At 43.5% G+C, this 14,035-nt stretch overlaps 1 protein-coding gene across 1 annotated transcript in view; it reads right to left on the bottom strand.

Moving 5' to 3' along the window:
* The window catches only part of SPINK4 (serine peptidase inhibitor Kazal type 4), a 68,982-nt gene that overhangs the window by 52,222 nt on the left and 2,725 nt on the right, over positions 1–14,035 (bottom strand). The window contains exon 2 of the mRNA XM_057498761.1: positions 12,817–13,026. Coding sequence (XP_057354744.1) covers positions 12,817–12,886 — 70 coding nt within the window. The 5' untranslated portion in view covers positions 12,887–13,026. The remainder of the gene's footprint in view (positions 1–12,816; positions 13,027–14,035) is intronic.

The raw sequence follows: 14,035 nt of genomic DNA, 5'->3' as shown, positions 1-14,035 counted from the left end.
ACACTCAGAGAACTAAAATGATTTACCTGTATTCACAATGAAGAAGGCACAATCAGAAGCCCAGGTAAGGAAGGGGTAGCTTCACAGAAGATAAGGACCTATGACCATCTCTTCTCCCTTCCCCTCTCCAAGTTGGAACTACCTAGTGGGGTTGAACAGAATTTTCAGTTTTGTTCTCTGGGCCTTTGTTCTTGCAGTTTCCTCTGCCTGCACTGCCCTTCACAGCCCTTCTCCTCTGGTAAACTCTTATTTTCCCTTTAAAGGCCAGCTATAATGTTCTGTTTCTGGTAGAGCCTCTCTCCCCTCCTCCTTCCCCTCCCAGGCGAAGGGCTCCATAGCTCTTCAGACAGGGTCCAGCCTAGCTCTGGTTCACACTCTGATGCACAGGATCTCCTCAAGGCCTGCCTTCCCTCCAGGCTGTTTTGCTCACTGAGGAGAGACAAACTCAACCTTTTTGGTCTCTCCAGGTCCTAAAATAGGGTCTGGCATACATTCTTTGAAACAAGTGCATCAAGAAAACCAACATTTTCAAGCACAGTCAATGTGTTAGTCTTGGAGCTTGCACTGTTCAGAATTTATCCCTCTGAATTCTCGCTTGAAGATTATGTGAGATGTAACCAAGAACCATAAAAATACTCATTCCTTTAACTCATCTTCTGCACTATCTTTTATTCCAAAAGATATTGTATACTTTGAAAATTGAGAGAATTTCTTAAAATATCCATAACAAAATTTATCATCTCAACCATTTTCAAGTGTACACACAGTTCAGTAGTGTTCAGTGCATTCACATTGTTGAACAATATACAAGATGAACTCTCATCTTGTAAAAGTGAAACACTATAACCATTTAATAGCAACTCCCCATTTTCCACTCCTCCTGGCCCCTGGAAACAATGATTCTATTTTCTGACTCTATTAATTTGATTACTCTAGATCTTCATGTAGGTGGAATCACATAGCATTTGTCTTTTTGTAACTGGCTTATTTCATGAAGCATCATGTCCCCAAGGTTCATTCATTGGCAGCATGTATCAGATCCTTCCTTTTCAAGGCTAAATAATATTCCACACATGTATATTTTTTTGTTTTTTGACAGTTGCTTTTCAGTTTCTGTTCTTGCTATAACTTCCTAGTTCTATTGCATTGTGATTAGAGACTATTTTCTGTACTCATTCTACTTTTTGAAATATATTGACATTTTTTGTTTGTATGTATATTTGCTGGTTTTTGTAGCTTTACTTGTATCATTTGTTAATGACCCATAGGCACTTACAAAGAATATATTCTGGGTTTCCAAAATATGAAGTTTGGTATCTTTTAATTCACTCTGCCTTACTAATTTAATAAATCAAGTCCTCTATAAGGCTTACTTATTATATGGTTTATTGATCAGTCACAGTCTGAATTAAAATTTTTAATTATTATTGTATTTCATTCTATTTCTCCATGTGTTTCCTGTTGTTTTGCTTTATGAATTCTGATGTTATATTACTTTGCACATAAATATTTATGACAAATCTTCACTGTGGCTCTCAGCCTTTATCATTATAACATTTTCTCCTGGGTCTTGTTTTCTGATTTTCTGTTAATTCAACCATCTCTGATATTAATATTGCAACCCTTGTTTTTTTGTTACTTGAATTTGCATATATGGCATTGTTTTTGTTTTCTATTTTTTCCTACTCTTTTACTTTCAATCTTTGTAAGGAACACTATTTTAGGTATGTCTCTCGCACACAGTATAACTCCAAAGTGACTCTAGAGAGTGCAGTTACCAGGTACAAGTTAGAGAACATTTTCATAGCTCTTGCCTCTCATGGCCAAATAAATTCTTTTCATTGATTGGACCACTTATCCTGTCGCTAGCTATTCAGAAGCAAACTATCTCCCCACCATTGCCAACATGGCTATGATACTGCTGCTTAAATTTTAAATAGGTGAAATGGGACCTCACTGTTCTCTCATTTGCTTTTCTTGGCTTCATCTAATTCTACTTTAAGTAAGTAAAGATGGAAGGAAAAAGAGGTCAAAGTGAAACCTTCCTTTTCAGATATCGCCAGTGAAATTAAGATGGGGGTGGTGTTTCCTATTCTATTGGACTGATCACTTCACACAGGCTCCTCTGCTCAGCCTGTGGATTTTCCCAGGAGAAACTGTCTTGGATCCTTCTTCACAGCCCTACACCCCTACACCTTTTTAAATCCCAGCTACCTCTCTGCAATTTACTAGCTGTGTGATCTATGATAGTTACTTACCCTCTCTGTGCCTTGGTTTTCTGAGGTAATATTCTCAAGGGTAATAATGATCAGAATTGTAACACCTACTGGGGTTGTTGTGTGGAATAGTTAATTCATGCTAAGGACTCAGACAGGATTATTATTGTTGTCTCTGTGAAATATTCCTTTTCCACTTCAACTATGAGGTTTCGATGGAAGGTTTTTCCTTCTTATGTGACCCTGCTTCCTTAGCTGCTGCATTAAGTCTTAGGCCAGGAGCAGGTACCTCATATAAGCAGAGCCAATTAGAGTTTTTTCGTGGAATCTCTGAGGTTGGGACATGAGAAAGAAGCCTGTAGTGCCTCTCTAGTGGGGAAGCTCCCAGATGTGAGACCCAAGCTCCTAGTAGCCATGTTTCTAGCCTGTGGAGGAAGCCAGGCTGTGTGGACGAAGCTGACTGACAAGTGGAGGAAGAAGACATTAGAGATAGAGAGACTCTGGTATTGTTGGGATCCTTGGCCCTGGCTGTCCTGAAATGCACCTTATGGACCAAAAAATATACCATTTTCCCTAAGCTCACTTGCATTGAATTTTGGTCACTTGCAACCAAAAAAACATTTTTAATACACTTCCCTAAGGCACCCGAGGACAGTACACATCGTGAAGTCTCCTGTTTGTCTGTCCACTGCTCTCTGAAAAGCCAGAAGATCTTGCAAGCCCCTCCCTAAGACATACACACACACATAGTCAAGACAGTTCCCAGCTTGTTGGAGTGAGCTGTGCTTCCTCCCTGGCCTATGCTGCCTGCACATGCCTCTACTCCACACACACCAAAGGACAGCTGTGCCAATGCTCAGGCCTGAGGAACTGCACTTGCTAAACAGGATGTTATCCTGGAAATCTGTGCCCTTCTCTGTACGCCTCTTGTCCTTCTTTCACTGCCTTATTCAGTAACTTCACAAATATATAATGAGCACCTGCCAAGAACCATGTCAGGCCTGGGGCCCCAGAGAGGCGGCAAACAGTTCCTGCTGTCAAGGATCCTGCAGCTTGTGGGGCCATCAGGCTGTCTAAAGACAGCTCCAAGAGAGACAGTGGAATGACTTTTGAACAGATGTTTTTGCCAAGTGCTGTAGGAGCTCATAGGAGACTCCATCACTGGTTGCCTGGGATGTTGTCTGGCTGCTGTAGCCACCTCCAGCTTCTCTCCACCCTGCCCACTGCTGCCCTGCACCCTGCCCAGCCCACCCTGCCCATTGCTGCCAGACTGTCTTTCTGAACACAGCTCAGCTGTGCGACTGCCTGTGCCTGCTGCAGGCCTAAGCCCACATTCCTTAGCCTGGCCAGATCCTAATCCAGATATTGCCTCAACCTACTTTCTCAACCACATTGTCCATTGTTCCCCATTCACAAAACTTACCCACAAGTCTAAACAGCCCACTCACCTCCATCATATGCATTCAGTGTTTTCCCACCACTGTGCCTCTCCTCACTCTGTTCTATCTCCCATCCCTGTATGTCTCAATTGTACACACATGCCAATCTGTGGAACTGTAAATGTGTTTCATCTCTCACGCATGTGCTCTGATCATGTCTGTGCTGCTGTGTTGAGAAGGGTTCTGTGGTTATACCTGGGCTCAGTGAAAAAGTAAGGCAATCAGTTAGCAAAACCTTCCATGGCCACCGAACTGAATGTGTAGTGGGGGCGGCAGGTTGTTGGGGTGGGGACTGAACAGCCCACCTGGGATGCACTTGCAGATTTTGTTCTAGGTCCAGGTCTATTGCATCCCTCCATCCCCATGAAGGCTTCCTTGATTCTCCAAGTGAAATAAACCCCTTTTCTTTTCTGAACTGTATTAACCTTCTCTCTTTGCCTCTGTAAGAACACAGATTGCTCCTACTTTTTTATGAGTATATCTGTTTTTTTTCTATTTGAGGGGAGAGATGGTATCCTATGGAGTATGGTACAAGGCAAGGATTCAAAACACATTAATAGAATGATGGAACATATGAAACACCAAGATGGGTGTACAGTTCCTGAAGAGCCTCAAGGGGCCTGTCCTGATGAGCTTTCTTTCCCTACAGACCTCAACCCAGGGAAGACTCTGAAGATGGTGTTAGTGTGGCCACATTCTCACTCCTGAACCTATTTCCTGAACTGTTACTTCTGTCTGGCCTGTCATTTGCTATCTTCTTGTGAACCTGTGGTCACTGAAGTCTGAGCTCCCAGCCTCTCTCATTCATTTATTCAAATAAACCATTACTGATGCCTCCTTGGTGCCAGCTCGCTCTTAGGAGCATAGGAATGATGTCCTGCCTTCAGTTGGGTCACTGACTTGGGAGAGTGAGGTGGGTGGAAGAAAGCCCGAGACCTGAGTCACAGCACACAGCGGGAGTGATGGGGGTCCTCAGAGAAGAGCAGGCAGAGTGCTAAGGGAGAACAGCGGAGGGCCCGCGGGGTGTGTTTTGGAGGGTGTTGACATACCCACCCCCACAAATTCCCTCTTTCTGTACACCCCTCAATACTTCATAGCTGTGTTGCCTGACTGCCATTGTGCAAGCTCTGTCCTCCCCAGTTCCAGAGCCTGTAGAGATGGAGTCAGGTAACATTTAAATAGCCTCAGTACATCCTACCACCCCTCACTCAGACCCCTCCCCACAGAAACACACAAACCTCAAGAGCCCAGCCCCAACTACGCCTCCAGAGCTGGGATCCTCGTGCTGCCCACTGGACTACCTTGAATCTCCTTTGCTGCAGGTGGTCACATGGCCTCATGAGCTGTATGGGGGCCCTCTTTCCCTATCCCCAAGTCTGGGTGGCCACCGTGGGCATATGTGCTATCACCAAATTATTATAGGGGCTCCAGAATGGTTGGCAGATTCACTAAAGCTGCTCTACCTCTCTGTCCCTCTGGGTTCCTGGTCCACGGCAGGCACCTCCCCCACCCCCCTAACCCACTCCCCACCTTTCCCCCAACCACAAACATGTTAAGCCTGCAGACCCAGCTGCAGAGCTATATAACCCTATTGGCAGGAGACGGACTGGCTCCAGAGAGCTGGCTGGAGGGGAGTGCAGCAGATCACATTTCCTCAGCTTGTGCCAAATATTATTCAGACACAGCTTTTCAGACAGACACAAATTGCTCATCCAATAAATACAGAGGAGCTAATCCCAGGACGTTTATCAGAGTGGGGAAAGATGAGAGAAAGGACAGTCACAAGAGGCCTTTGAGAGTTGGCCTTGTGTAGCTGGCCCACGGGGAGGTGGTGAGACCTCCATGAACTCCTGGGGTTCTCTCCTTAGAGGGCCTGAAACCCAGCACCAGGGCTTCAGGATTTGCTTTCATCATGACATACAAAGCCTGCGTTGGTGCATACACTTCCCCTGGTGAAGAGGGAAGAAGAAACCAGCATGGGCCAGGTGCCTTTGTGGACAGACAGACCTCACCTCCAGTTGTCAACAGTCATGTGGTAGAGCTGGCTGCAGGAAATTCATACACTTTCCCCAACCATGCCATACCAAATATCCTCAAGATGTCCTGTAGTTGTTTGCAGAGTTCTTGGGAGACATCTGTCCTGGCCTGGAATATCTCACTTCCAGCTAACAGGTGTGAGAGCATGGCTGCTGAGTCAGCAGGCTGAGGGACAGGCTGACCATGACGGAAGGGCACCAGAAACATAGGGGTCACCCAGTTAGTGAATGGGAGGTGTCAGAATCTGTGCTCTTAATTTTGCCATACAGCTGATAACCCTATGGAGAGATGTGGTGGTTTCAGACATCAGTTCAGAAATTCCAGTTGTGTGGGAATCCTAAGGAGGACGAGGTTTGAAGATCTGGAGTTCCTCAACCTGGGGTGATGCCTTCAAGACTAAGGTAGGTTTACACTGAGGACCTAGCCATCACCTAGCTGCTCAAAATAAATTTGTTTCCTGGACAAATGAAGTAAATTCAAGGCATTAAGAGAACTTCCAAGTCAGACTGCTCAATCCCTGTCAGAGAATTTTGGAGGACATGTGCAGTAAGAAGTTTGGAACAGTAGCCAAATGCAAATGATTTTCTAATTTTGCAAAAGGAAGGGTGGTATTCAGTTTTTTTCTGTTACTTCAAACTGACTTATGGAAAAAAAGGGAGGGGAGATTTGCCAGTTCATATAATTGATTAAGGGAGTCAGACATGGCCATACTAGGGCATTTTCCCCCTAGGGCTTAATTCTTAGGCAGGCACTTTTCACATGATAGCTGCAGGGGGCTGAATAGTGTGCCCCAAAATTCATGTCTACCCCAAACGTCAGAATAGACATTATCTGGAAATAGGGTCCTTGCAGATATAATTAGCTGAGTCAAGATGAGTTGATTGTGGATGAGGGGGAGCCCTATTTCCAATGATTGGTGTCCTAATAACAAGAGGAGAAGCTGCATTGACAGAACAGAAACATATACACAGAGAAGAAGGTTGTGTGAAGACAGAGGCAGATTGAAGTGCTATAGCTACAAGCCAAGGAATGCCATAAAGAGGCGAGGAAGGATTCTTCCCCGGAGCTTTCAGAAGGAGCAGAGCCCTGCTGACATCTTGGTTTTGGGTTTCTAGCTTCCAGAACTGTAAAAGAATAAATTTCTGTTGTTTTAAGCCAGCAAGTGGACAGCAGTTTGTCACAAGAGTCCTAGAAAAATAATACAGGGAGGGGGACCTTTGCTTCTTGGCTCCCTTGGACCATGTGTCAATCCTTGAACCAGTCACTGCAGCAAGAGGGAAACATGCTCTGACTGGCCAGACATGAGTCACACACCCACTGAGGAGGGGCCATGGTGACATTCCCAGCCACATGGAGAAGAGTGAAGGTTTCTCGTCAGAAAGAGGAATGAATACAGGGCAGACAAAATTAACACCTGCCCATTATAGGGAGACAAAGTTGATTCTGCAAACTATATTCCCATCCAAGAATACTTTTTTAAGATATAAAGGAAGTAGAGATTTCTTAGAACAAGTCAGGGCAAAGACAACTGAATTTTCTTTTTTGACGGGTCTCTGAACTGACAGATCGCAGAGCTGCACTTCATAGTCTGTTGGAAAAATGGCTTACAGCAAGGCCTTTAATAATCTCTGCTGTGATGATCTTGTGGGTGAAATAGAAAATATGGGTTGGATGATAATACGATTAAGAGGAAAAGTAACCTGCTAAATACTAGAACGAACCTTTGTCATTATATTTGCTCACTCAGCATGCAACCCCATCTTATCTGGGAATAAATTTCTAATAATGATAATACAGTATTGGAGGGCTGTAGTGCCCTTGCTCCCTCCATGGAAGCAGAAAGGGGAAGATTCTCCTTTTCACTTCCTGGCAGCTAGGGCTCTAGCATGTAAAATGGGCTCTACCACTCCTCCCAAGGACTTTAAATTTTTAGGGGGGATGCTAAGAGGCAGGGAGAGTATAGATAGTACAGACAGTATTCCCAGCAGCAGCAGCTTGCACAGTCCTGCAGTGGTGGTTTTGAGCGTTCACTGACAGTGGTGATAGGCAGAGCAATGGTGTAACGGGCTGTTTTTGCAGTCAAAAACCCTGATTGGTAAAATGACTGTATTTAAAGGATCCAAGTCAACTTGTAGGGGTGTTTCCACTATTTCAGGAGCCTGTCTTCAGCCTTGTCTTTTAGTTTAACACGAACATCAAAAAGCAAATGTTGTGTTAGAAGGCACTGATGGAAGTATGGTATTTGGAACTGTGGAGGTGATTGATGGTCCTGCTCTCTTCTGCTGTTCAGATGCCAGCTAGAATGCTACATTCAGTCCTAGGCACTCCTCTTTTATGAAGGAAACAGACTGCAGCCTGGTCAAGAAGAATGATCAGAACACAGAAAGAGTGCAACCATGAAGCATGAAGAACAGTAGAAATGACAGGCTTTAGTCAGCCTAGAGAGGAGCTGTCCTCAGGTTGAGAGAAGGCACATGTCTGCTCTCTTTAAATAACTGAAAGACCATCAAATGAATGAGGATTCAGTTTATTCTTTGTGGCGCCAAGGAACAGAGCTGGCAGCACTGCAATTGGTGAGTTTTAGCTTAACAGAAGAAGGCTTAAGTGTTGGGTCAGTGATAGCCACAAAGAAGCAGGCTGCCTCACGATACAGTGAGCTTCCTGTCACTGGAGGGGTGCCCCTTGACAAACTTTCAGAGAATACACTGTGTGTGGGAAACCTTCAATGGGTGAAGGTAGGGTTGGTGTCTTTCTAGATTCCCTCTAATTCGGAAATATAACCAACTCTATAGGGCAGGTTGGGAAGGAGGAGAGACCAGAGGAATTAAATCTGGAGCTGTTCTGGAACACAGTTTTAAAGCCACCATCCTAGTTCCAGCAAGAAAAAAAAAAGGGAATGGATGTTTGCTCATTCTCAATTGTTCACCACTTCCTATTTCTGATCTCTTTGCCATGTGACTTTGAAGTTCCTCCCATTATAGACAGAATACACTTGGGTTGGCCAAGCAATTTGCTTTCGCTCACAGAATGTGAGTAGAAGTGACTATTCCAAGCATAGTCCCTAAGAAGTGTCGGCTTTTTTTTGCTCAACCATCTTGTGCTTTTGTCCTTACCATGTGAAAAACATATCCTTGGTAGGCATCACAGAAGAATAGAGGCACATGGAATAGACCCACCTTGGCAACCTACAGACTTACAGCCTTAAGCAGAACTGCCCCAATCAAACTATGGGCACATGAGAGAGATATTCATGCTTTATTGTTGTATAGCACTTAGGTTTGGTGGTTACTCGCTATGCAGCATTATTGTGGCAAGAACTAAGACACGTGAGCTATTCCAACAGATTTTCAGATATAGCATTGAAAGAAATTCCCAGGCTTCTGTTGGTCTTTCTAGGATCTGAGAAAGTAGCACTTGAGGCAAAGAACCCATCCCAACAGATTGTGGGCATATCCTGTCCTAGGTATAGATGTTGCTTGGAATGGATGACCATGGTTACTACGTGGGGCCTAATCCCAGCGTTAGAGACACTTTGTGCATACTGGGGGAAAGAGGTGAGAAGGGGGAAGGTGACCTCACTTTAGGTCATGGAAAGAAGTCCAGCTGGGTACTTAGAACAACCTGAGGGGGAGTAGCATACTAACAAGTAATTTAATTGTGTTGTGATGGATTAAAGATGGCTACAAATTCTTTACAACATCTCTCATCAGTCGGTGAAGTCTGTTCCCCTCCTTTTGAATCTGGGCTGGCCCTATGACTTGTTCTGACCAATAGAATGTGGCAGATGTATCACTGTATAACTTTCAAGACTTGGCCTTAAGAGATCTTCCACTTCCTCCTATACATTTGGAATATACTCCTCCTTAGAATCCAGCTACCATCCTGTAAGGAAGTCAAAGCAACCAAGTGGGGAGGCCCACTTGGAGAACTCGGACCCTTGGCTAACAATTTCACCTAAGCTTCCAGCCAGCAACCAGCACTAACTTTGAGCCATGTGAGTGAGGCCATCTGTGTCTTCCAGACATTCTTTTGCCCAGCCAACACTATATGAAGCAGAAAGCTACCTGGTTAATATACAGAATTTTAAGAAATAATAAATTTTTTTAAGAAACTCATTTCAGAGTAGTTTTTGAATAGAAGGGGTTGGCAAACTGTTTCTGGAAGAGATCAGATAGTAAATATTTTAGGTTTTACAGGTGATATGGTCTCTATTGCAGTACTCTGCTATTATAGCACAAAAGCAAACACAGGCAATAGGTAAACATATGAGAATGACTGAATTGTCATCAATTTTATTTACAAAAGCAGGTAGTGGGCTGAGTTTGGCCCATGGAACCTGGTTTGCCAACCCCTGCAATTGATAACTGAAATGGAAATTGGCACCTGGAAGTAGGGTGCTTCCATAAGAAAAACCTAAAACATAGCACTGACTTTGAAACTAGAAAGCTTACAGATTTCTTAGGAGTGGTAAGTAAGTTGCAAGTCCAGTAAGGAAATTGTTACTGTAGGATACTAGGGATAAATTACATATTGGCAACATGGATGAGACAAAATATATCAAGTGAACGTTCGGTCTTGATATAGAGATTTCCAAGCAAAATGTTCAAAGTTCCAAATGACTCCCTTTAGCTGCTTATGAAAATGTACAGGAAGAAGAAATTCTTGTTTTATGCAGAATTTAGAGGAACTACAGAGAGCCCAGACAGTCTCTACAGCTCCCCAAGATACTCAAAGTAAACTAAAACTTAGAGGGAAAGATTAATTACAGGACTCTGCCAGTAAAATTTGGCCAAGGGGCAAGGATGTCACTGATCTCTATGACTCTTTAATATCTCCGAAAGATTTCATCAGTGCCTCTTAGAACTCTCAGCTGGACAAAAGTGCTCCTAAGAATTTGAAGGGTTTGTCCCACAGCACCCTGACTCACAGACTAAAGAATGTAGGGGCTTATCTTGCAATCTAGGGGTGTGCTTTTTATCTAATGGAGTGAAACTCAGTAATGTTCATGGGAAACATTTTTCCCCCCTAAGAGAACTGTACTAGCATAAGCATCACCTGCTTAGAGTAAAATAGACAGAAAACAGTTCAAAATGAAATTGGGACACTGAGCACCCAGTGAAGCAGCCTGAATAAGTTGCTTTGCTGCAAACAAGGGCTATTTCTTATGAAAAAGGAGGAATGACTCAGAGGATGGAACTTAGAGCCCAAAAAGGTGGAGGTAAGAGCCACAGAGAATTCATATTCTCTGCTTCTGGGGCAGGAGGAATTGGTGACAAGTGCATGACTGGATCTTAGATTTCCTAGAGACCAGTGACTGTTACATGCCTTTTAATACCCCCTTAAGTGGGACTGCCCATTGTAATTTTCCTGTCTCTGTCTTCCCACTGTATGCTGGATGTGTGGGGGGAAGATAACTTATAGAAAAGTTGCAAGAGTAGTACAAATACTTCTTTGGACCATTTGAAAGTAAGTTTCTGACACGGTACCATAGGTGTATTTGGGGTACCCAAATAAAATATGCATATTTCTAATATAACCACAATATAACCATCAAAATCAGGAAACTGATGTTGATACATTATCATCATCTTATCTTTAGACTCCATTCAAGTTTCACTGGTCGGCCCCAAAATACTCTTTACAGCAGAAGAATCCAGTTCAAAATCATGATACTGCATTTGGTTTTCGGTGTCTCTTTAGCCTCCTTCAGTGGTGAACAGTTCTTCAGTCTTTTCTTGACTATCATAACCTCGACATTTTAAAAAGATTTCTGGGTGGTTATTTTGTGAAATGTTTCCAAATTTGGATTTCTCTAATGTTTCCCATTGAAACTACAAGTATTTTGTGGGAGAGGTACTTGTAAATTATGTAAATACCTTGTTACTCATCAAATTTTAATTTATTTATATCAGTATAAACTCATGGTTTCTTATTTTGTTCAATTGGTTGTAAGCTGTTCCTATCAATGTTTACTTTCATTCGAGATGTGGCCAGTGGGGACTCCATCAAACTTATTTCTGTATTCTTTTGACATAGCCTCATCATTTTTTGAGCTCTTTCGTACCTTCTGGCACAAGATTTTCCAGGATCACCTTGTAGTATTTCTGGTTCATCCCTGAAATCAGCCTTTTCTCCAAGAATACCTAGTTCCTTTTGTTGGAAAATGGTGTTCAGAAACCCAGATTTTGGTGCTAGATATGCTCATTGCCATTGAGAAGTTTATACTCCCATGCCTTCTCCAAGACATTCATTCATATTTACATATAAAATACACACACACACACAAACACACCCCTATACTTATTTCATTACCTGTATTTATATTGAAAACCATGAATTCACATTGATTTCTCCAACTCCAATAAGGTATCAAAAATTCATTTTAGTTTTCTCCCTGTATATTTGTAACCATTTTCTGACAGAAATTTGGGTGACTCAATATATATATAGTCTCATTATATACAGTTGCTTTTAATCAGCCTCCCTGTATTTAACGATCTCCTCATCCCACTTGGGCTTCACCACCTTGCCCTGGGCTGCCCTCCTTCACAGAAACCCCTAACATCCTAACACCCAGTGGATGTCCTCCCGACTCTGCTTGGGCTTTGATACCCGGGGCTGGGTGCCTCCCCTCTCCACCTCTCACCCAACCTCTTTCCTCATTTGACTGCGCTTAGACACACTCTCTGTGCCATTTGGACTCCTACCTTGCTCATCCCTACCTACAGCTTTTGGACTGAATTGCTTGGGAAGAAGAGAAAGAGAAAGAAGGTAACTTGTTTTACAGTTCATAGGTCTCTGACCTTGAGGAACTATACTGGGACCTAATTTAGATGATGAGGTCCTGGACCTGGAGTCTGAGACTGAAGTCATGATGGAATGAGCCTTTGGGGGATCCTGGGAGGAGACTAATATATTTTACATATGGGAGGAATCTTATTTTATGGCCACTGGGAAAACTATGGTAGATTTAAAAAGATGGCTACCAATTCTTTACCTTCCTGTCATCAAGAGGTGGAGTTTCCTTCTACTCCCTTTGAATCTGGTCTGTTCTGTAACTTGTTTTAACTAAAATGTCACACTTAAATGACACTTAGGGCCTTAAGAGATCTTCATCTTCTTACCTTGTTCTTGAAATGCTCCTTCCTGGAATATACCCTCCAGTGTGTGAGGGGCTTTTGTAGCGAGGTCCATGTGGAGAAGATCAAGGCTCCTGACCTGTGATCCATTATGCCCCAGCCCCAGCCGGCACCAACTGCCAGTCAAGTGAATGAGGCCATTTTGGAACTTCCAGCTGGGCCAGTGCTCCGCTGACACCCTGTGAAGCTATGAACCTACACAATTGTGAGAAAGAAATAGTTAAAGACACTAAGTTTGGTGGTGGTGTGTTATGCAGAAATAGGTAACGGTCTCCCATGTGCCAAGTGCTATTTTATGCCCCTGTGATCTACTAGGGTGAAACTGAAATGTAAGCTGACAGGTGCAGACGAGGGCACTATGAGAGGGTAGAGGGAGCCACTAACGAGCTGACAGCAGCCTGCAGGGAGAAACAGAGAGCTAGGTGATTCTGGGCAGATCAGCACCGGATGGGCAAACTATAAAACGCAGATTCTGGTTTTTGCTAGTCAGCACTGCAGCTTCCTCCTCTAGTTGACTCAAATGGGATTAATTTTTCACCTGACAAAGTTAAGAGTGGAAAGAGCTGGAAAAGGTTGCCTGGGGTCTTTCTGTCTCTAACACCAGTTCATGTTTGGACAGATGGACAATGTTGTCCTGACCTTCAGGACTTTTCTGAAGCAAGAAATTTACTGATTCTAGGTACCTCTGGATCACAGGCTGATGAGGCTGGTGTTCAAGCCTCAGTGGACTCTGCAGGTACTCAAGGGACAGAGAGCAAGTGTTGTTCCTTTCCTTGCTTCCTGGCCACAGAGAGGGTCCTGGGATAGGTGTGTGAGCCCTAACCACCTCTCAGTCCTGTCTCCTGACCATTATCTGGGCACATGGAAAACACATCTCCATTCCCCACCCTGCTCATTTTTCAAATAGGGAACTACTCTGACCTATCAAACATTGGCCAGGCATTTTTCTTTAGAGGCATAGGCTATTGAGGTCATCTTCACCCTCACCAACTCCCTGGTGAATAACTCTTTTGTGTTTAAAATAACTTAGCAGTAGTTCTCCCACCTCTCCCTTCCCCACATCATCCAGATGATCATAAACATTCACTTAATGGGTATTTTAACAAATATTTATTCAGTGCCGACTATGCCAGGTTCAGTTCTAGGAGATGAGGATATAGTAGTGAACAAGACAGAAAGTTCCTGCACTCATGGAGCTGGTCTT

Source organism: Manis pentadactyla, chromosome 3 (genome assembly GCF_030020395.1).
Source record: "Manis pentadactyla isolate mManPen7 chromosome 3, mManPen7.hap1, whole genome shotgun sequence".
Taxonomy (NCBI): Eukaryota; Metazoa; Chordata; class Mammalia; order Pholidota; family Manidae; genus Manis; species Manis pentadactyla.
This window is presented reverse-complemented; position numbering and strand designations above follow the sequence as displayed.